This window comes from Macaca thibetana, chromosome 12 (assembly GCF_024542745.1).
Source record: "Macaca thibetana thibetana isolate TM-01 chromosome 12, ASM2454274v1, whole genome shotgun sequence".
Taxonomy (NCBI): domain Eukaryota; kingdom Metazoa; phylum Chordata; class Mammalia; order Primates; family Cercopithecidae; genus Macaca; species Macaca thibetana.
In genome coordinates, this window is record NC_065589.1 from 94,264,268 (window position 1) to 94,288,844 (window position 24,577).

The window sequence follows — 24,577 nt, forward strand, 5'->3', positions numbered from 1 at the left end:
GAGATCAGCCTGGCCAACACAGTGAAACACCGTCTCTACTAAAACTAAAAAAATTAGCCAGGCATGGTGGCATGTGCCTGTAGTCCCAGCTACTCGGGAGACTTAGGCAGGAGAATCGCTTGAACCCGGGAGGCAGAGGTTGTGGTGAGCTGAGATCATGCCACTGCACTCCAGCCTGGGCAACAGAGCAAGACTCCATCTCAAAAACAACAACAACAACAAAAAAAACTGTATGATCATCTCTATAGATACAGAAAAAGCATTTGACAAAAGCCAACATCCATTCCAAAAATTCACAGAAAACCAGAACTACAAGAGAATGTCTTCAATCTGATAAAGGGCATTACAAAAAAAACTACAACTAACATCACACAGAAGTGAAATACTAACTATTTTTCTCAGGATAGCCATTCTCAACAGTTCTATTCAATATTGTACCAGAGTTTCTAGTCAGTGTAATCATCTGACAAAAGAAAGGCAGTGGGGAAGAGTCAAAAAACCAAAGCGAATAAACATCCAGACTGAGACAGGAAGTAGTAACACTGCCTTTATTCACAGACCACATGATCCTCTATGCAGAAAATCTGACGGAAGCTCCAAAAAAAACCTACTAGAAAAAGTGAGTTTAGCAATATTGAAGGATACAAAATCAATATACACACAAAAAAAACTACTGTAATTCTATATACTAGTTACAAACAACAGGACACTGAAGTGGAAAACAGAATCCAGACAATCTCTGTAAAGATCCCATTTCAATCTCCAGTGGTTTGAAACGTAACAGTGTGCTAGTTCCTTTTATTTTGTACTGAAACAATCTGCCACGCATCCAACTTGGGGCTGTCTGATTCAGTTGCTATGAGACCCTGAGGTCTTACAACGATGAAGAGTTTTGATTGGCAGTCTTCATTCATCTATGAAACAGCAAAGACAGGCTTCTCAATTCTATCAACAGAATTTTAATAATGTGGCCCATCCCACTGGTATCTGAAAACACCAGAATTTTCCTTTTCATTAAGCACATATATTTTCAACCATATTAGTCTTCAATTACACATATTATTTCCTTTCTAAGAAGCTGTGACAGATTTAACTTACAACCAATCATGTCTTTCAGTCTTTCATTTACATAGTTGGCACTCCAAGAGAGTTTAGACTTATAAGAGCGCTATCCGGCTCCTACTCAAAAAAGCACAGATAATCAGCATTTTAGAAGGAAACACCTGAGCATGAAAAAAAAAAAGTCTAACAATGGCTTATTAAAGTTTCATGTGTTTCAGCTTCAGAATCACCTACAGGTCTTGTTTCAACACACTGCTGAGCCAAATCACCAGAATTTCTGATTCAGTAGGCCTGGGATGGAACCAGGCAACTGGCATTTCTAAGTTCCCAGGTGATGTTTGATGACGCTGTGCATTTGGGACTACATTCTGAGAACCACCAGTTTAAGGCAGTGCTACTCAGACTGCAACTCTCCAGAAGTACAAAATTCAGCGTAAGCATTTAGGAGAGTTTAAAGCAATCAGAGTAATTTTATGTGCTGAAACTAACAATTTGAAAATTGTGAACTATATTTTCTACATCTTTATTTTTTCTGTATTTTTACTGTACCTGACAAAAATATTGGTATGCAATAAATTAAATGTTTTTTTAAAATTCGTCCTGTGGCCTGGTGCGGTGGCCCATGCCTGTAATCCCAGCACTTTGGGAGGCCAAGGCAGGAGGATAACTTGAATTTGAGTTCAAAACCAACCTGGGCCACACAGCAAGACCCTCGTCTCTACAAAAAAAGTCAAAAAATTAGCCAGGTATGGTGAAGCATGGCTGTAATCCCAGCTACTCAGGAGGCTGAGGCAGGAGGATGGCTTGAGCTCAGGGGAAGAAGCCCGCAGTGAGCCATGATCATGCCATTGCACTCAAGCCTGGGCTGACCCAGAGCAAGACCCTGTTTCAAAAAAATAAAAATAAAAATAACACCATAAAAACTGGTCTTTCACCACAGACAATTTGAAAAACATGGCCTAAAGAACATGCTATCCATCCAATTCACTAATATTCTAAATACTGGCTTGTAGGTAACATTACGTAAGTTTCATTAACTTTGCCTCCCAAAGAAACAAATCAGCTTTAGCTAAAAATCAATAAAATAAGCAGTAGCATTATTGATGTTTGTTTTTTCTGTAAAACTATATTTAAAGACATTTATCACCTAAACAGGTAAGTGCCCATTTACTATAAATTCCTTTTAGAATGTAATAACAGGGTAAAGATTTTTTTTCTCCTGAAAAACAGCTGTGTTAAATTTTAAATGAGTAAGAACTGAATCATTCATAGCTGCTCTATCTTAACTGCCTGTGAGGGGTATGAAGAAGAGGTGTGAGTGGAGGGCTTTAACGCACTGAGTAACTGATATCTTAAACCGAAATATAAAAGTGAAAACAATCTTGTGCAGAAAACTGTTATCCTAAACATCATAATTCTAGAATATCTGAATTATAAATCAACTTTTGGAAAACTTAATTATAAGTCGTATAATGCTAACTTGTACCACTCGATAATGCACCAAATGTTTACTCTTTTGTTCCCATATCTAATTGTTGGGTTTTCGAAAACCTTGTTTTCAACCAACAATTTCCTAATGCTAATAAGTAAGACCACGATCTTCAACACCAACTTAGAAAGGTGACACTACCATGAATGTAGCTTAAATACTCACTCGAGAATGGAAATGACAGTAGTAAAAATAATTCAAAACAGTAGGTGAATAAATTACTGGTATTTGACTTTTAAAAACATTAGTTGATGTTCAGTTAATTTACTTATTGACTTACAAAGTCATTTCTAAAATTATTTTGCATTCCTTGAATACTAAGGGTAGACAGAAAACCCATACAGATTATTCCAAGATACCTATATATGAAAATAACCAAGAATTAGATCCGAAGTTGTGAATAAGACAGAATGATTTCACAGGCCTAAAAATGGGACCTGAGGTTCAGCATTTTAACAAGCTCTCAGGTAATGCATATCTGCAGACCAAACTCAAGTAGCAAGGTTGTAAACCACATAAATGTCTCAAAGTATCTTTATGGTAGAACCACTCTGGAGAACAGTTTGATCCTTTCTTTTTAAAGTTAAACCTTTTAAATGTAACTACTATACAATGAAGGCATTTCACCTTCAGGTATTTATTTACCCCAAACAAAGGAAAACAGATCAAAGCCAGACATTACTCTAAAGATAAACAAACTGTGATACAGCCATAAATTGAAATACTATTCAGCAACAAAAAGGACTGAACTACTTATACAAGCTGCAATATGTATTAATCTAAAAAAAAAAAATTTATGCTGAGTGAAAGAAGCTAGAGCAAAGAAGAGTATATACTGTGAGTCCATTTATATAAAATTCTAGAAAATGCAAACCACTAATCTACAGTAACAGAAAGCAGATGAGTGTTTGCCTGAAGACCAGGAGGTAGAGGGATTGGGAGATGAGATATGTTGATTATCTTGACTGTGAAAACAGGTGTAACACAAATGTCAACACAACAAATTGCACACTTGAAATGTGTGCAGTCTGTATGTCAATTATACCTCAATAAATGTTTGTGTTTATTTATTTATTTGAGATATTGACTCACTCTGTTGCCCTGGCTGGAGTACAGTGGTGCGATCACAACTCACTACAACCTTGACCTCCCAGGCTCAAGTGATCCTTGCACCTCAGCCTCCCGAGTAGCATACAGCACCATGCCTGGCTAATTTTTGTATTTTTTGTGAAGATAGGGTTTAGCCATGTTGCCCTGGCCGGTCTCAAACTCCTGGACTCAAGCAATCCACCCACCTCGGCCTCCCAAACAGCTGGGATTACAGGTATGAGCCACTGTGCCCAGCCTAAAAAATTATTTTTAACAATATCTTCCAAAAACAAAAGTCTGGCTAAGATGTCACTATACATAAAATACTAAGCTCTAATTCTTTGAAAATTCCATGTAATACACAACAGTATGCCTATACTAAGAGTAAGAGCCTCCTCTTTTGGGGAATTGGGTAGTAGATGACTCAGAGTCCTTTAGGATCTTTCTTAGTTCCAAGTAACCACTGAAAACATGTACTATAGAGCAGGGGTCTCCAACTCCTGGACCATGGACCACACAGCAGGAGGTGAGCAGAGGGCAAGCAAGCATTACCCCTGAACTCCATCTCTTGTCAGATCAGTGGCGGCATTAGATTCTCATAGGAGTATGAACCCTATTGTGAACTGCACATGCAAGGGATCTAGGTTGTGCATTCCTTATGAAAATCTAATGCCTGATGATGTAAGATGAAACAGTTTCATACCAAAACCATCATCTCCCACCCTCATCCATGGAAAAATTATCTTCCACAAAATTGGTCTCTGGTGCCAAAAAGGTTGGGGACTACTGCTATAGAGTGAATAAGAAACCAGTGATGATCCAGGCTTCAGTGGTAAGATAGATTCTTACAAAAAAAAAAAAAAAAAAAAACTTAATCTGTACGGTAAAACTGGAATTTTGCTAGCTACAGCCATAAATTTTGCATTAAATAATAATAATAAAAAACTTGGCCAAGCGTGATGGCTCACGCCTGTAATCCCAGCACTTTGGGAGGCTGAGGCGGGCAGATCACAAGGTCAGGAGATTGAGACCATCCTGGCTAACATGGTGAAACCCTGTCTCTACTAAAAATACAAAAAATTAGCCAGGCGTGGTGGCGGGCACCTGTAGTCCCAGCTACTCGGGAGGCTGAGGCAGGAGAATGGCGTGAACCCAGGAGGTGGAGTTTGCAGTGAGCCGAGATTGCATCACTGCTTTCCAGCCTGGGCGAGAGACTCCGTCTCAATAAATAAATAAATAAATAAATAATAATTAGAGATACAAAAGCACAATAGATACACCTTTTGAGTAGTCTGTCCCATGTATCAACTCTCTACCATTCTCTCCCATTCTTTCCCACAAGAGTATGCTGCCATCAGCCAAGCTGGTAAATCATCTCACCCTAATTGCAGCCACAGTTAACTTTACTGAGCTAGATGTTTGACCGGAACTAGGCCAATCATATTCCATCTCCTGGAAATTTAAAAATGAGACTGAATCACTATTCTCAGCCAAAGCTGGCTGCCTAAATTAAAAATAAAATTAGAAGCTTTGAGGTAGCCACGTTTGGCCAAGAATATGTGAAAGTTCTATAAAGTCCTTTTGCAGGAAAGCAAATAATAAAACTAAAGACATTTTTTAAAAGAGTAACACCTCATTACCAAATGGGGTTCATTCTAGGAAAGCTAGTATGGTTCAATATTATAATATTCATCACTAATTATGAATACACCTAAGGGGAAAATCATATGGTAATCTCCACAGATGCCAAAAAAGCATTTGAGAATATTCAACACTCATTTATGATAGATACACTGAAGATTTTTTACATGTTATATACTTTTATGTATTACATACATATGTATTATATGCTATTATAAATATATTGCTTTCTACATCTATAAATCAAAACAAAATTATCTACAACGTATTTAACAAAGAAACACTAGAGACATTCACATTAAGTTCAGAAACAAAACAAAAATGCCCATTATCTCCACTACTATTTAACACAGAATTGGAAGTATTTGCGAACAGAACAGGGAAATGTAATTAGAAGTACACTATTTGGAAAAGCAGAGGTGAACTATCTCTACTAGGGGGTGATATGGTATCTAACTCAATTACATAAGAGAATCAGTTCAAAAACTAGTACAAACAATTTAATAAAGTTGCAGGATATAAAATTAACATATAAAAATCAACAGCTTTAAGAAGTTATAAGTTATAATGAGAGAGAAGATTCCATTTACAATACCAAATAGATGAAATTCCTAGGAATAAGCTCAACAAAAAATGCACAAAACCAACCCTCTAACAGGATACACAGTAGACTTTGACAAATGAAGAGACAAGCCACATTCCAAAACAGGAAGTCAACATCATAAAGATGTCAATTCTCTATAAGCTAATTGATAAAAGTATGGTGAATCCCAGTAAAATTGCCAACATTATTTTTGGGAGTTAGACAAAACAATGATAAAGTTCATATGAAAAAATAAGAAACAACTGCCAGTAAACTCTGAAAAAGCAGAATAATGAGTAAGGGGAAGTGACTAGCTCTACCAGATATAAAAATAAATGATGAAAGATGAGATAATAAACAATTCATAATCTTATCTTTAAAAAGATAAAACAATTATTTAAAGGTTTTTTGCACACGAAAAAATTTTTGAAGGAAAATTTAAACAGAACAAAATTAAAAGTTAAAATATACACCAAATGACCTTAAAAAATTCAAATATGATGAAGCTGGCATCTCATACCAGGGAGAAAATATATTTTTTTTAAATGATGTTTAGACAACTGGATATCCACTTGAACGAATACACTGATCTACAAAGCAGTGTATACTAGAACTACACAAGTTCTATGGAAAAAATGAGGTAATTAACTTGAAGGGGGAAATCTACTTAACTTTAAATCAAAAACCAGAAACATTTTTTATTAAGGACTGAATAAAAAAACTCTTGATTGATATATCAATTTCCCTCAATATGGAACCGAACAGATTACAGTCAACATATACACCAGACCACTAGTTAGTTACAGTAATAAAAAATAAGAATTGATGCTCAGCACACAGGAATTTCTTTAATGACTATATCTATATTTAAAATTCCCTTGTTTTGGAAAACGACTATTCCTTCCTCTCAAGCTCCCTTTAGACCAGTGACCCAATACAAGCTGCCATTCTCTTATACCACCCATGTCTCAGGCTACAGTGAATAAAGCTAATCCAATAATTGATGGGATGGCTCAAAATGAGCTAAAGAAATTCTTTCCCCAAATTTTTCAATCTCAAGTAGATTTTAAAAAACAAACCTCTCTTTCTCTTTTTCTCTCTTACACACATATACCTATTTACATATAAATATATTACATAGATAAAAAATATGGAAGGATGTACATTCACCCAAAGGTCAACCACAGGGATATCTCAAGAGAGGTGGAAGTTTAAGGGATTTGTGTTTTCTTCTTCACACTTTTTCTGCATATTCTGAATTTTTTACAAATGAACATGCATGATATTCTAATAACGGAAGAATATTTCCAAAAACAGAATAATATAATGTGAACAATCTGGGGTTTCATTTTTCTAGTTTACAGAGAAATTAACTACCTCAAGATATGCTCAGGTGGTTGAGTACATTTGCAGCGACCATCTGTACTGTTTTATCATGCTACAGAATCAGCACCTTCCCATGCTGTGTTAATGTCCTAACAGTAAATAAAGGGCAACTTTTATTTACGCCACTGTTTCTAAACACAATTCCACTGCAATACAAGCAAATGGTATCCAGATTTAAAAAAATTTTTTTGTGTGTAGAGATCTGCTATGTTGCCTGTGCTGGTCTCAAACTCCTGGCCTCAAGTGATCTTCCTGTCTCAGCCTACCAAAGGGCTGGGATTAAAAGCATGAGCCAGTGTGCCTAGTCACAATATCTAGATTTACTTTAGTGTTTAAAAGTAATAATATTCTTTATATTCAATATATTTATATTCATCAGTAATATGTTTCCATAAACAACGAAGAATCAATAAGTAAAATTCTGCATCACATCAGTATAAATTCAGTCTAAAACTTTAAAATACCTCCTCAGATTTCTCAGAAAATTTAAACCTTTGTGATTCATATGTAATGAAGATTAACTATTTTTTTTAAAAAAAAAAGGCAATCTGCATTATCACCTAAAATGCGATTCTTAACCTCCTTAATGAGTCATCAGGGTCATTTACTCTAGGTCTGATGATTCTCTGGAAGGGAAGTGGTAAACATCCATATGAAACCGTGGTAACAAAACAAAAACAAACCCAGAAAGTTCACAGACCCCATTAAGTCTATCTAGGTATCAAACACCTCAGTTAAGAAACCCTGACATAAGATGAAGATTTAAATGAAACTCCTTAATCCTTACAAAGTATCCAAATTGTTTTTATTCCGCCGTAAATTTGCTGAAAATGCAGTCAGAAATCACAGTTCGGTACACTCATAACTAGTTTTGTCTCTAGTCTTCTGCCACCGCCACCACCCATGCACTGCCTCCACAGTCCATCTAATAATGATCTATTGCAAATACAAACTTGAGGCTGTACCCTGCAAAACCCAAGTTCCTCATTAAGACTAAACTCTATGTTTACTACACAAAGTAGTATCTTTTATATATTATTAAAAGATATATCTTTTAATAGTAAAACTATAATAATCATACAAAACAAACTATATAACACATATATAGTTTAATATCATTTATCACTTATCATTGCATAAGTAGTAAATAATATATAACCCATGCTGCTGAATTAAGTAAAGCAGCGTTTTTCAAACTGTGAGCTGAACCACTAGTGAATCATGAAATCAATCTAGTAGCTCATGACCAAAATTATTTTTAACAAAATAGAACTGAAAAGGGAAAAATGCATATATATATATACACACACACACACCCACCCCACTAACCTTCATTACTTGCAAATTCCTTATTTGCAAATTCGCCTACTTGCTAAATTTTATTTGTGACACTTTCTCAGTCACTTGCAGACACGTGCAGAACAGTGAAATATTTGCGTTGCCCACCTGACATATATTCCCAGCTGAGGTCAAACAAGGTGACACTCTAACATCTTGTTTCAACTCTCATACTGTAAACAAGCATCCTTTTTATGTTCTACTTAGTGCCATGTTTTTCACATTTTTATGCCTTTCGTGGGTAATTTCACTGTCTAAAGGTGCCCCCAAGTATGGTGCTGAAGTGTAGTCCAGTGTCCCTCAGCACAAGAGGACTGTGATGCGCCTTATGGAGAAGATACATGTGTTAAGCTTCCCTCAGACATGAGTTACAGTGCTGCTGGCTGTGAGTTCAATGTCAATGAATCAACAATGTATTTTAAATAGATAATTTAAAAACAGAAACATACATAAAACAAAGTTACAAATTGATCAGCAAATGAAACTGTTGTGACCAGGGTCTAGCAAGAACTTAACCATGTTATTTCCCCTAGGAGCAACGGCTTAGGTATTAAATACTTCTGTGCTCATGGCAACATAACAGAACATAACTATCTCGAATAATAAAAATCAATTGTATTAGTATATGTATAATACAGATATGTCTGTCAAAGTGCACTTTATTTCAGTTACACACACACGCGCGCACGCACACACGCACACACACAATTAGTCATAGTCAAAAAAAATTTGAAAGCCAATGAATTACATCACAAGGAAAGAAACCCTGAAAGGTGTGGTAAAATGGTAAGGCAGAAAGGCATGGATCATGGGCACACACGCCAATCCCTTTTTTCTACCTAGACAAATCAATTCTACTGAATCCAGAATCACGCCTAACTTGTGATTTGGTTGGCAGATCTAGGACAAAGCTTTTAAGTGTACTTTATAAAAGCATCCCAGATATTCTGGTGTGTGGCCAAGATAAGAACCACAATACTACCTCTTAAACTGGTGGTTTTCAAAGTTGGGACAGGCAGCACCAGGATCATCTGGGAACTTCTTAAAAATGCAAATACCCAGGCCCTATTCTAGACTTAATCAGACACTAACGGGAATAAGACCCAGTGATCTGTGTTTTAACAGGCCCTCTAGGTCATTCTGAAGCATGCTAAAGCTCCAGAATCACTGACCTAAATCTTTGGAAATTTTTTGGGGAGGTATTTTGAAAGCCTTGATGAACTCTGCAAGGTGGTTAGGCTATTTCAAATAAACTCCTACTGACCAAGCACCTATAATATATAAACAATCTTCTTCCAAGTACTTGGTTTCACAGAAAGTGACCCAACACTTGAAGCCAAAATTAAGTAAAACCTATGCATTACTTGAAGCAGTACTGTTCCTTTACCATCCTCCATAACAGTTTCTGTTCTTCCAAACTCGTTCAACAGGCACTGTTCATAATACAATTTTGCCTGTCCTAAACGGTGAATCTACACTAGATCCCAAAACTGTCTCAACCCTCTTAATAACTCTACTGGGTGTCACACACTTCCCTCTATGAGTGTAACAATAGGCATCTAAAAAAAAAAAACTCATGGCATTCTGGCATACAGGAATCATTTCAAGACTAATTTGTAAAAAATGAATTCAATAGTATATTAAAGTCAATTAGCTATTACATGAATTGATATTTAAACTCGGGCTCAAATCATGTCCCTCATGAAATAAATTTCCACAGTATCATTTTCATTTTCCACATTAACACATTAAAATGTGTTCATCTGTGTAAAACTCTTTTCTCTCCTACTAAGCTATAAGCTGCTTGTGAATGGGTACCACATCTTACTCCTTTCTGTGTCAAAAGCACATAGCAGGTGCTATACATTCCATCATCAAATATTTAGTGAGCAAATACCAATACGCCATCTATACCAAATGATCGAGTATACAAAGGTAACAAAGACAAGGTCCCTTTGCTTATGGGGCTAAGTTACTGAATGAATAAACATCACAAACAACTACAGTGAAAGTATGAGACAGTGCAGTCCATATGAAATATCAGGCTTGCCAACATGATACCTGAATAGGATGGCTTTCTTCAAAAGGGTATCTTATTGTTGCTCTTCTGACTCAAGTTACTACTTGAGGCCATAAATAAATATTACAGTAAAAACACTGACAAGTCACTTAATAATTAATCTAACTTCATTTTTTTTTTTGTATAAAAATAGGAATACAAGCAAAAGTCCTATGCACAATGCAAGGCTTTGCTGACAACCAAACAACCACTTAGGAATGACGAGTTAAGGTTTGCTATCCAAACTACAATGAACAGAAAGCTACATTCTGCTAATTCTCAATTCCTCAGAGATATTAAAGGGAAGGAATTTAAAATCAAAATTGCCTGACCTTGTAACTGTAGATTAAAAAGCTAACTTTAAGATCACATATTACTCACTTACAAAATGAGTACGAGAGAATTACTTGGTTACTTTACCAAGTAAAAAGTCTTTGTCTAGAAATTTTCTAGAATGCGCACGCGCGCGCACACACACACACACACACACACACACACACACACACACACAGCTAAGAGCAGCTGCCTCTGTAGCGTATCTGTAAACCTGAGGAAGGAAAGACACTTACTTTTTATGCATATGCTTTTGTGCTGTTAAATTTTTATATTTAAATCATGTGGATCTATTATTTTTCAATTTTAAAAAGCTAGTAGTAAATGTGTTAAATGTGAAAATAAGACAATTCTGTCTACAGTACCATCTCCTGTATAGTAATGGGAATAAAATCTGCAGCCTGTATGCTTTTGAGACGACACAGGAATGAGATTGCCATTTGGGCCATGCAAATTCTCCTGAAGATTTCTGAATCTCAGGTCATAGGTTCCCAAAACATCCATAGAAAGAACTAAGGGGTCCATGAACTTGGATGAGAAAACACAAACTTCTAACAAATTTAACATTTCCTTCAATTCCTAATGTAGACAACAGACCACAGTAGTACTAGCAATACCAACAGAAATTCTAGATCTTTTCAAGTCAAATTATGTCAAAATACTGTTTATATTTATCACTATTTTGAATTTACAATAACTAGATACACTGTAGATTCTGTACTTAATGTGTTAATAAAGCACATATATTAAAAATTGTTTACTTTGGTAACTATATTTCAATATAATTGATTTATCTGATTTTATTTTATGCATTTATGGCATCATTCTAAGGAGTTTCACCAGACTGCCAAAAGAGTCTATGTCACCAAAAAAAGGTTAAGAAGCCCTGGATCATAATTCTCAAATCAGATGCCAATACTCTTCACTTGGAAAGGAGGAAGCACTTTGGGGTTATTCCAACTAGAATGTTTCAGAAATTAGTAATAAACTTCTTGTTTTGCCTTGACCATCCCATACAACCAACTACAAATCGAATGCCAATAATGCCCCAGTTGAGAAACATCTCAAGAATCAAATAAATGGCATGGCTACCCTCATCAATACCATACTTTTGAAAGTTTCCAAACAAAAGTGTTCATCCAAGAATTCAATGATATACTGGAATGTCACTCTTCATTCACTTCTCTAGTGTACAACACCCACTGCATAGATTTTCATCACTAAAACTTATCTTCCCCATAACTATCTACCCAAAACAAAAAATCATTCTGAAGAACGAAAACAAAATTTATTAATTATTCAGGGCCCAATTATTACTCTATAGATTAACTGAAGAGTTAGATCTCTTAGCAAAAAATTTTCAAGGTCTTTAGTTTTTAAAATCAATTTGGTTGTTAACTGCTGTGCCAGAAAACAGAGAAAGAAGGAGGAAAACACACATATTAACTTGTAATGTTTGAAAGCGTTCTCTTTTGTTTGCTTGTTTTTAAGAGACAGGGTCTCAATCTCACTCTGTCATCCAGGCTGGAGTGCAGTGGCACTATCACAGTTCACTCAGCCTTGAATTCCTGGGCTCAAGGAATCCTCCAGTTTCAGCCTCCTAAGTAGCTGAGACTACAGGTACATGCCACTCCACCCAGCTAATTTTTTTATTTTTTGTAGACATGGAGTCATACTACGTTGCCCAAGCTAGTCTCAAACTCCTGGCCTCAAGCTGTAAAAATGTTTAATTGGCATCAGAAAAAAATGTGAAACTCTATCACAGAATAATGTATGGGAATACTCTACATTCTACTCTTCCATCAACTTTCACATTTGTTATCCTGTGTAAGTGAAAAATTGTTACCAAAAAAATGGGTGTTGCCTATAAGACACAGACTTAAGTTTTTATAAAAAAATGTAATCTTGGCCGGGCATGGTAGCTCACACCTGTAATCCCAGCACTTTGGGAGGCTGAGGCGGGCAGATGACGAGGTCAAGAGATCGAGACCTTTCTGGCCAACATGGTGAAACCCCATCTCTACTAAAAATATGAAGATCAGCTGGGCCTGGCAGTGCACGCCTATAGTCCCAGCTACTCGGGAGGCTAAGTCAGGAGAATCACTTGAACCAGAGAGGCAGAGGTTGCAGTGAGCCACGACCGCGCCACTGCACTCCAGCCTGGGCGACAGAGCGAGACTCGTCTCAAAAAAAAAAAAAAAAGTAACCTTTAAAACTAACTTTTCAGATACTTATTAAACAGATGAGGAAATGGGACTAAATGAGGTTAAGTAATTTACCTCACCGATAAGGAAAGTGGCAGAGGCCAGAATTGGAACCTAAATCACAATTTCAAAGTTCCAACAACTGCACCGAATTAGCAGCAAAACTGAATGCTGCTTGTTGACTCCCCAACCAAGAGTCCTTTGTCCTTAGCCCATTTAAAAAAAAAAAAAAAAAAAAAAAAAAAAGCAAGCAATCAGGGAAGCAAAGATAGGAGTTAGAGAGGTAGCAGATAGGGCTGACTCTCCACTCTGCATTCCTCTGACTTTATAGCAACAGCAGCTGACAGTAAAACCAAAAACCTAAAAGCAGACAGATACAATGAAACAGTGCTGAGGAGAAACTGGAAGTGACTGGCATCTTCCTCCACAGTGTTAACCCTGTAAGAAGCAGTTCTGCATGATAGAATATGTAAATTTAAAGTTCTATCCTATTTAAATAGTATAGACAAGGCAAGTAATCGACGATTCACTTTAAGTTAAAATCAAATAATCATGCTGGATCTTCTGCCATCTACACTGGTCTCCTTCATGGCTTATTCCTATCAGCCTCTCCTCCTCATGCTGTCTCTATGCACCCATTACTGTTTTTCTACGTCAACTCTACCTAAAACTAAATGAAGATGCAGAGCTGCATTGTTTACCAATACAACCAAACTCAATCCAAGTGACCAGCATCATGCTAAGTGTCTGTATTACAAACTTTTTATCACTTAAGATAGAAAGTGACAGAAGTGCCTGAATTGCTCTCCTGCCTGTCTTAGGTACTGAATAAAACAGACATGATACCTTCCTCAAGACATTTAGTCTTGTTGGGGAAATAAGTGTCTACTCTCTCTCGTGCACACGCTCTTTCTCATACATATATAAAATTCACACATACACCCTTACACACACACTCAAGTGAGAAAAATGATACTAGAAAATTAAAATAAACTCAAGTGGTAAGGACTAAAAGTACTACTGAACTTCAGAATACTTACAGCAATAAGTAAGCCTAGTAAAGATGGTGAAGAAAATTTCATGAAAGCAAGGAAATCATAACCAAAACTTACACACAGAATGGACTGCTCTACTGAGCTCTAGGAAAAATTAATAGTATATAGCAAATGAATGTAATTGATCCTCATAAAAGAACAAGCCAAACTGACAGCATCTCAGCAGTAGAGTTAAACCTTAAGCATTAATTTCTTCCCAATATTTAATGTCACATTTGTTAGTTCTTTTCATCTAATTATAATCCTGGACAATATGCCAGTAGATAGACATGTGGTTTCAGAGGTTCAAGTAACTTTTAGAGTCAAAGGTACTTTAAAGGTCACTCAGTCCAATTCTATTTCACAAATGAGAAAACTAAGGGCCAGGAAGGTTAAATAATTTCTACGAGGTCACACAAAACTCATCCCTTACGACTTTGAAAAGTATTAAGTGTGAAGAGTTTGCTTTCTTTAAAAGGACACCGGAGACTTCTTTTACAGTCTTTGATTCAAATTTCATTTAAAACATAATACATACAAATTATTCTAAGCTCATTAAAATATCTTACAAATTTAGGGTTTGCAAAAACACACTAAGTATGCAAACTCACCTTGGGACAAACCACGGATTAAAATAATTTAACACTTTAACTTCCTAACTTTTGATCATGCCATATTACCATCAGTAGCAGATCTCTCAGGGCAGCTCCCCGGTTGGGAGGGTAATGCTTCTCAACACAGGTATCCTAACTTCCCCTGCTCTTTGAATGGCAGATTCAGAGGTAGATACCTGATGCAAGCCAGACCAATAATGCTCTCCATCTCAAGAATCTGGAATTTTGAACTTTTAATGGGATAATAAATGATAGAACAGTAAAGCTATAATGGACCTTAGATATTTTCTAGTTCTCAACCCATTTTACAGATGAAGCAGTACAACGGTAAAGCAAGAGCCCCAGAGTCAATCAGCCTGAGCTCAAATTCTGTCTCTAGCATGTTCTTTTTTAGATGGATGATATTAAGTGAGTTACTTAATTTCTAAAGTTTCAGTTTCTTCCCCTGAAAAAGAAGTAGTAACACCTATATGTCCTACTGTTATAATCAGCTCTAAACCATCTACTGAGTTTAACAAAGTGCCTGGCACATGCTCAACACACTCAAAAACACACACTCAAATGTTAGCTGTGATGAACAACCTGAGGCTCAGAAAAGCTAAGCAACTTCCCAAATTACATGACCATTTAACCCATTTAGGCATAAATGGGTTAACCCATGACAACCAGAACTAGAAACAAAAACTCCAGAACCACACTTCAGTGGTCTTTCATCTATACCACCCTAGAAACTTCTAGGCCTAACATTCAAAACTATCTATAATTTAGTATAATTCTACCTTTTTTCCAACCTAATCTCCACCCCTATTTTTACTCCTTCATTCACCAAATATTTACTGAGTGCTTCTATGTTTTAAACAGTTTCTAGTGCTGAAGATATAACAGGGATAAAAGGAATGGGAAGATAGAAGTAAAAGATGTCTGCATGTCCAAACAAAAACAGGAGAATAATACGGTCAGCAACATCAGAGTGCTATCCTCCTGAAGTTTCTAAACAGGAAGAAGAATAGGCAATGATTGACAGAAAACATCTACCATGGAAGAACCTTCCTTTGGTCTACTCAGCATCCTCAGAACTTGCTTTAGATATTCCTATGCTCAAATATTTGCTTCAACATACACCATACAACCAAACCTGAAAGCCCAAATTGTTACGACTCTCTCCAAGAAGCCTTCCCTATAACACGCAATGAATCACCTCATGCCTCTCAACTACACTAACATTTAACTTTCTCTAACGCTCTTCTGATGTCTGTCAGGTTGTCTTAACCCTGTAGTTTTTGCTAACTTTCCAGATACATGTTTTTGGACTTAATGGTTCATTTAAGTTCCATGAAATCAAAGTCTGCATCTTCTTTTATTCCTAACAACATTTCAGTAAACAGCCTTACACATACTTTTGCTATACAGAACACTTTAGTTTCCCAATATCTTATTTAGATAACAACTGGCATTTAGATAACAACTGGCATGTCATTTGCTTTTGTTAAAAGAAGAAATGCTGCATGTTTTTACAGTATCAATTTACAAAACTGCATTTTATACCCTCTCCATTATGAAACCTGAAATATATTACTGCCAATAGTAATTCTGAAAAGGTATCAAAACTGATAATATTCCTACCCTACGAATTCAAAATATCACTTAAAATATGAACATAATGGCAAAAATTAGACAACATATGAGAGGAGATATGGCAATTCAAATTAGTCATGGATCTTCTTTAAAAATAAGGTGAACCACATGATTCATGTAGACTGGTACATTCTGGTATGAAAAAGTATCTCACACAAATCTACACACACCTATAAGAGTTACTTAAAACAAGATAAAGATTTATACTGCAACCATATCTGCGTGTGAAAAGATTCTATATTTAAAGAGGCCTCTGACTCAAGAGGAAACAAGAATATAATATTTAGGTATACATAGTACCAAAGTAAGCAACCAAAAAGAATTCCTGAAGGAAGAATTTATCAAATTCTGCTAATAAATTTTATATATAGATAGATATTGGGGAAGGGGGAGGAAAGACACAAATATAGCTCTTTGAACAAAAAAAGAAATAGAAGCCCATTCAACACTCAACAAACATTTTTCAAGCATGCATTATGTGCCAGGCACAGTTCCAGGCACTTGGAATATATTAATGAACAAAATAAGCAAAGATCTTTGCCCTTAGAGACATTATATTCTAGCAGGAAAAAAATCTAAACAATAAAATGGGACCGTTTCCCACAAATTTCTTATACGCTTAAGAAAACATAAACACGGGAATAAATATAATGGTGCCAATACAGGGGAAAGCAAAGTTAACAAACTGCTAAGAAAAAAAGAAAGAAAATCTGAAAAGCCAAGAGCAAAAGTCAGACCAAATTAAGTAACGAAAAAACTACATTTCCTAATAATTTAACAGTCTAACCAAATTGGCCACTTTTAAGCCTTCCGAAATTATAAAAAGTAAAATATTATTTACAAAAACTATAATAAACTTAATCACAGTTCAGATGGTAACTCTGGGTTCTGTAAGAACCCTGAATATGCAAGCATGGTGACTATGAGTATATGCTTTTGTGACACCAATATCAAGGGTCTGAATTTCAGCCCTACACTAGCAGCAAGATCTTTCAGTTTTTCCTCTATAAAACAGAAACAGTAATAACTCATAGGGCTGTTACCAGAATTAAATGATAATCAAAAACTGGAAACAACTCAAAAATCAGAGAAATGCATAAAGATAGCATATCAAATTCACTGGACTACTACTCAGCAATATAAAGGAACAGACTCATACAACAACGATGAATCTTAAATGTATCATGCTGAACAAAGTAAGCTAGACACAAAAAAATGTATGATTCCATTTATATGAAATTCTAGAAAAGGCAAACTAATCTACAGCAAAAGAAAACAAATAAACAGTTGCTTGGAACTATGAGTGGAGAGAGACTAGTTGCAAAGGAGCACAAGGGAACTTTTCCAATGTTGGAAATGTTCTATATCTTGTTTTCGTGCATGTATGCATTTGTCAAAATTCATCAAACTCCACAATGTAAACAGGTACGTTTTTTGTACGTAAATTATACCTCAAAGAAAGTTTATTTTAAAAAAGGATTAAATGAAACAATATATGTAAAGCCCTTAACACAGTATCTGGAATATACGAAGTATTCAGTAAATGGCAGGTATTAGTAAAAACATCAACTACCACTATACAACACTCATAGGGAGGTGGCAGAACCGCTGGCTGCCTGATTTTTCTGGTCTAAATTCTAAGTAAACCTAAGTGTACAGTACTTGACCTAGACCAAGTGTCGTGAGGAGAACTACAAAGACCAAGTTAAAGGAGGATGCCAACTGGCAGCTCTCAGCAGAGGACAATGATAATAAGGACAGGGAAGAAAATAAGTAAAAGATGTTTCCGTGTCCAAAAGAAGAGGCTACACAGGATGACATGATTATCAACGATACAATGTTACCAATGCCCAAGAACACCTAATCACCTCATCCAAGCATTGTTAGAATGTAATCAGTCAGAATGTAACTCAAAATCTAGTCAATGACTTTGTTTATATAAACGAAGTCTAATGATAGTCCAATAGCTACACAGACGAGACAGGCCTTAATTTTAAGGGTGGGTGGGGATAGCGAGGGAATGGGAAAAAGCCATCCACGAAGGATTCAAAAGATTTTGCCAACCAAGCAGGACAGCACAGTTCAGAGACACCCGGCAACAACTGTGAATCCGTAAGCCAAGGTTGGTTTGTTGGTTACAAGCCTACTGATTCAAAAGAATTCAAACTCCTATATAAAAATAAGGAGTTAAGGACATCCAGACATTGAAAGTTACTTAAAATACAATTCAAGCGAAACACAAAACATTTGTGAAACGCATGACATTTTACTGTTGCTTAGAAATATTTATCAAGGCAGAACCATTTTTATAAATACATAATTCTCCTTAATAATAGAAGTCCTGTAAATAAGACCAGAGAAATGAATTTGCTGTCACTCATGAAAACACAAGTCTTCTGACATACATATTTAAAAAAGAAAGAAAAAGAAAAACTGATACCCCAATTGGGACACTATGGGAAGCAAAAGACTTCAGACTATAAATCTTAACTGTTAAGGTTTGCTTAATTGATTTTAAGAACCTCCACTTTTAGCATTTATTAAAGGGGCAGAAAGGACAGGACAAAGTTAATCAGAGGTTCTGGGTTTCAACTCTCGTTTTATCAGAATTTGGATTTCTTCTTCCTTAAAATTGGGCAACTGAAGTAGGCTACTGAAAAGTATCCAGGTTTAGCACTCATGCTCTACTTTGAAAATAATTTTTTCTAAAAGAGTTAATAAAAAATTGCAAGGTGCGGCAGGGCACGGTGGCTCACACCTGTAATTCCAGCCCTTTGGGAGGCCGAGGCAGGTGGATCACGAGGTCAAGAGATCGAGATCATTCTGGTCAACATGATGAAACCCCGTCTCTGCTAAAAATACAAAAATTAGCTGAGGGTGGTGGCGCGTGCCTGTAGTCCGAACCACTTGAGAGGCTGAGGCAGGAGAATCGTTTGAACCCGGGAGGTGAAGGCTGCAGTGAGTCGAGATCGCGTCACTGCACTCCAGTTTGGCGACAGAGCTAGATTCAGTATCAAAAATATATATATGCAAGGCGCCGCCAGGCGCGGTGGCTCACACCTATAATCCCAGAACTTTGGGAGGCCAAGGCGGGTGATCACCTGAGGTCAAGAGTTTGAGACCAGCCTGGCCAATATGGTGAAACCCCAACTCTACTAAAAATACAAAAATTAGCTGGGCGAGGCAGTGGGCTCCTATAATCTCAGCTACTCAGCGGGGCTGAGGCAGGAAAGTCGCTTGAACCCAGTAGGCAGAGGTTGCAGTGAGCCGAGATCACGCCAATCCAGCCTCGGCTACAACAGGGAAATTCCATCTCAAAAAACAAACAAACAAAAAAATTGCAACACGAGTTAAGCACTTTTATATTTTTAATGAAGCATGAAAAAGTTACTCTGTAAGTAATCTTACTAAATTAAGATAAAATACCAAAACATATGCGGCATACTAAGGACCATATATGTTGGTGATTGCAAAAAGTAATATATCTTCCAGGAGTTAACTGTTCACTCTAGAACAGATTTCCTTATTTTTGAGATGGAGTCTCGCTCTGTCGCCCAGGCCTGAAGTGCAGTGGCATGATCTCTGCTCACTGCAACTTCTGCCTCCCGAGTTCAGGCAATTCTTCTGCCTCAGCCTCCCGAGTAGCTGGAACAACAGGCGCGCACCACCGCGCCCGACTAATTTTTAGTAGAGACGGAGTTTCACCATACTGGCCAGGCTCGTCTCGAACTCCTGACCTCATGATCCGCCGGCCTCGGCCTCCCGAAGTGCTGGGATTACAGGCGTGAGCCACCGCGCCTGGCCTAGAATAGATTTCTTGACTCAAGTTCTAAAATAATAGCATCCAAGTAATTACACACAATACTGGTACTTTTAAGACCATCTTTCTTTTGGATCAAGACCCACAAAATAGCAAAAATATCCAAAGTTGTGCTTATTAGGGTTCAATGCAATTAACTATTGTACATAACATAATTTTATCTTAATTTTCCTTCCCATGGAAAACTGAGTCAAGTTTGAAACAAATAAAAGAGTTCTCACATACAAAAAAAAGTTCTCACAGCTCTAAACCTTAGAGATAAATGCTGTTTTGATGATATATATTTATATCTATGCACACACATATGTATGTATATGTGCATGTATATATATGTATTACATATACGTTTGTATACACACACAGTTAAGTTCATCCTGATACTACGGCCATATTCATTTTCTACTGAAAATATAAGACTTTCAAGTAATCAAAGAGAAATGTGATTAAATCAGAGCAAAGTAGTAATAACAGGGTAACACAGTGAGGTCAGAACTCGACCAGCCAATCAAAGGCATAAAAGCATTTCCTGCAATATTAATAGTCAAAAGAGAAAACCAATCACGGAAACCTCGAGCTTCCTTTTGACAGCCACAGAAGCAAGAGAACCAATCCACACACACCCGAGGTTGACAATAAGGCGGGACTGCAGGTTCATTGAAGAAATTCTTGAGGGTGCAGTTACTATGAACTTCGCAAGCAAGTAACACCACTCGAGTCATAAACTCTCTCTGTTAAGCCAGATATTCAACCGTCTGCAAAATTTAACCCATCGGAGAAAAAGCAGCAGTTTTCCCAAAAGGTGCTGTATTATCAAAATTACAACTGCCAATTTAGATGCACTAGGTCCTCAACTTCTAAGGATCACCTCGCAATGACAATTCTCGAGGACAACGCTACGCCGGCAGCTCGCTCCGGGGCATCCCCGGCTCCTCTCTAACACTGCGCACGGAGCACGGCCGTCTCGGCGAAGCTGTCAGAGCCCGTCCACCCCGCGCCCGGCTCGGGTCGGGTGGGCTGAACTGGCCGGCGGGCGGCTCTCGGACGCTACTACCCGGTCGGTAGTCGTGGTACCCGCCCTCCCCCGCCGCAGTGCTGTACCGCCTCATCCCGCTGCACCGTCGCGGGCGGGGAAGCCAGGATGATTACACTGCTGGGAGGAAGATGTTTGTTTTGAAAGCGCCCTTCTACAGTCATTTCAAAGAGAACCCAATACAAAATTTAAAAGTGGAAAAAATAATCATCTTGCCTAGCCAAATAATACCCCGCCATTAATTAGCCCCGCGCCTGGGGGAGGGAGGTGGGAAGGTAAACAGAGACCGTACGCCAAGTGCGGCCAGCGCATCCCCTGCGCCATTCCCGGCCGCCGCTTACGGCAAGGCCCCCTTACGGCAGCGTAAGCAGCGCTGCGAGCTAATCACAACACTGGGACGCAACAACATGGCGGCCGCGGGCGGGCGCTACGCCAGCCGAGAGGGTTTACGCTACTCCGCCGGCGTAGAGTCCCGTGCGTTAGAGCAGCAGCGGCGCCCTCCAGCGAGCGTAAAGCGCTCTGTGAATGGCGAGGCCCGACTGACAAAGGGGAGGGGGGAGGAGGGAAGGGGGGGTAATAAACACTCGAGTCCCTACCGATTCCTCCTCCTTCTCCATCCCGGTGGGCATCTGGGGCACGGCCCGGTTGATGGAGACGCAGTCGTTGAGATCAGGCATGTCCTTGCCGCGGTAGATAGGCAGCGGCTTGGCGGCGTCCAGCGCCCGCGCTCGGAAGGAGAGTTTACTCATTGTCTCCCCGCCTTACAGGAACAGCCCGGGCGGCGGCGGCGGGGCGGGCGGGGAGGGGGGGAGGACTCCCGCCGCCTCCTCCACCTCCTTCCTCAGTGCAGCGCGGCCGGCCCGCTCCTCCTCCTCCTCACTGCCCCCGGCCACAGCATGGGCGCCCACCCCGCCCGAAAACAGCCCCCCGCCGCCCGCGGCCGCTTCCACACACTAGATCCGCCGCTCGCCCGCCCGATCCGCTCCCTGCGCCATGGCCAACATGGCGGACATTACCACAGCGGCGGCGAGCGATCCCGGCAGCCCGCGCGAGAGCGCGCCCCCGCCGCGGGAACGCGCCTCGCCCTCTCCCTCCCTCCCTCCTTCCTCTCCCTTCCCCTCCCTTGCCTGCCCACCCACTCTCTACGCGGCGCTGCCGGCCCGCGGGAGCGTGCTGGTCTCGGTCCGCTCCAGGGAGAGGGGGCGGCTGCGGCGCCCCTCCGCTCGCCGGCCGGTGCTATCGCTGTGTGGCAGGTGCCAGGTGCGCAAGTTCGCCCGCGCCCGGGAGCGTGCGCCTCTGCCTCCGCCGCCCGGTCATCCCTCTCGCTGGGTGTCCCGCAGGAAGGCGCCGGGCAAAGACTGCTGCGCCGAGCAGCGCGTGTGTGCAGAAGTCCGGGAGCGGGAAGGGAAGATGTCGACCCGGACCCCACTAGCCATCACCCAAGCCTGTACTCGGACAGCGCTTATCCCCCAAGGCGCCCTGAGCGCAGGCTAATTCGCATCCTCCGAGGCGCTCATCCCGGAGAGGTGCGACAGGTCTCTCCCATCACTCTGCTCCGAGGGGCGCCGCGCTGCTGGTGCCAGCCCTCTCCGCCGCCCTCCCCTCCGTACCTGTCCGAAAGAGCTCTCCAAGGTGCAGCAGCGCGCCTAGTCCTCGGCTTCGCGAGGAGGACGCTCAGGGCAGCAGTAACGGTTCATGGTTTGAGGCTGCCAGATGCAACAAGTGAACTTAGGTTCCCTGTCACCGAAACTTCGGTACAGCTGTTTAGTGGATGGTAGGTATTTCTATGAGTTCAAAAATAGTAGCTTTACTAAAAGTTCAGCTTCTAAAAATTTAACCAAGGCAGCACACATTTGCGAAGTAGCAGATGTGTGTCAAATGTGGGGTGCTGTGGAAGACTCGAAGAAGTCTGAGAAAAGGTTCCTGCCTCCGAGAGCTTTCACCGTAATGGAATGCCAGGACTGCTGGAAAGATGAGTAACAGTAAGAGATGTAAATAGTTAAAGAAAATGACAGCTGGAAAGATAAATGACAACCGAAAAAAAAGTGTAAATATTTTAAGAAAACAATACAAGAGATGACACAGGCAGTAAGTAGGACATGATTAATTACCAAACGAGATCTAGGCAATAATTGTGAGAGTTCAGAGAAAGGAGGCATGACTACAGCCTAAACAGGTTAGAGAAAGTTCTCAAGAGGAGGGAAAATCAAGGTGACTCAAATAAGTACTAGCTATTGTTGACATCCACCTGGTTTAGCCAAGAGGCTCTTGGTTAGTCTTTAAGCATTACACATTTCTCACAAAACCGTACAAAGAGAGTTTTTAACACATTTTACCATTTTCTAATAATCGATCAATACTCTGCCTAACTCAGAGAAAGGCAGATGATTTCCTAAAGACCAACAGTGAAAAAATTGATTCCCACTGTTATTTCTATGTGACGTTAAAACTATATCTCTTCCTCTATTACGTCCTTCTTCCCCTTAACTTCCTCCCCTCCCCCTTTTTCCTCCTCTTCCTCTTTCCCTTTTCTCTCTACAGTCTCCTCGTTTGAAGGCAGAATGGTGGATGTAGTATTCATGGTAGTATCCAAATAGTCTAACCAGTCTGTCCCAGCGAAACTCCGAGTATTGTTTAGTGGGGCTTCAGTGTTTTTCATCCACTTTGTTGTTGGAAACAATGGAGGTGCTGTGACTCATTTCTTGTAAGCAGTACCTTCCTCAAGCTTATGGGCATGTCCTGCTCTCTAAGTGCTACCTCTGGAACAGTTCCAATCCTCTGTAAGCAAGAACAAGAAGTTCTTGGGAGGGGGTCAGCACTGGGTTCAAGCCTGAAAGGGAAGAAAAAAGCAATAGTTGAAGAAATGAGTCATCCAGAGCTTTCATCTGGATGCCCAGCCCTCCTCAGGTTCAGAAAGGATAGCTTTCTTCTAGTCCCTGTGTTTAGTTTTACTGTTTCTCTCAGAAAAGGAAATATTGACTATGTGTAATATACCAACCATTGTAGCAACATGTTATATATATTATCTCAACTAGTTGAATTCCACTTAATTCTTATTATAACTCTATGAAAAAAATATAATTTTACCAGTAAGAAAACTGAGCATCAGATAATTTGCCAAATTTCAGTTCCAACAATTTGCAGAACTGGGCTCACATTCAGGTCTGACCTGACTCCAAAACTCTTGTTTTCTCAGTGGTGCTACCCTGCTATCCAGGCTCCTCAGTTTATTGACCAGTCAGCATTCTAGAGCTGCTAAT

At 39.2% G+C, this 24,577-nt stretch overlaps 1 protein-coding gene across 2 annotated transcripts in view; it reads right to left on the reverse strand.

Moving 5' to 3' along the window:
* EPC2 (enhancer of polycomb homolog 2) overlaps positions 1-22,334 on the reverse strand; it is a 143,340-nt gene extending 121,006 nt beyond the window's left edge. The window contains exon 1 of one of the 2 annotated variants that reach the window (XM_050752193.1): positions 21,914-22,334. In XM_050752193.1, coding sequence (XP_050608150.1) covers positions 21,914-22,066 — 153 coding nt within the window. In that variant the 5' untranslated portion in view covers positions 22,067-22,334. The remainder of the gene's footprint in view (positions 1-21,913) is intronic. The other variant, XM_050752194.1, reaches the window with a different exon arrangement.
* Positions 22,335-24,577: the final 2,243 nt, after the last annotated feature.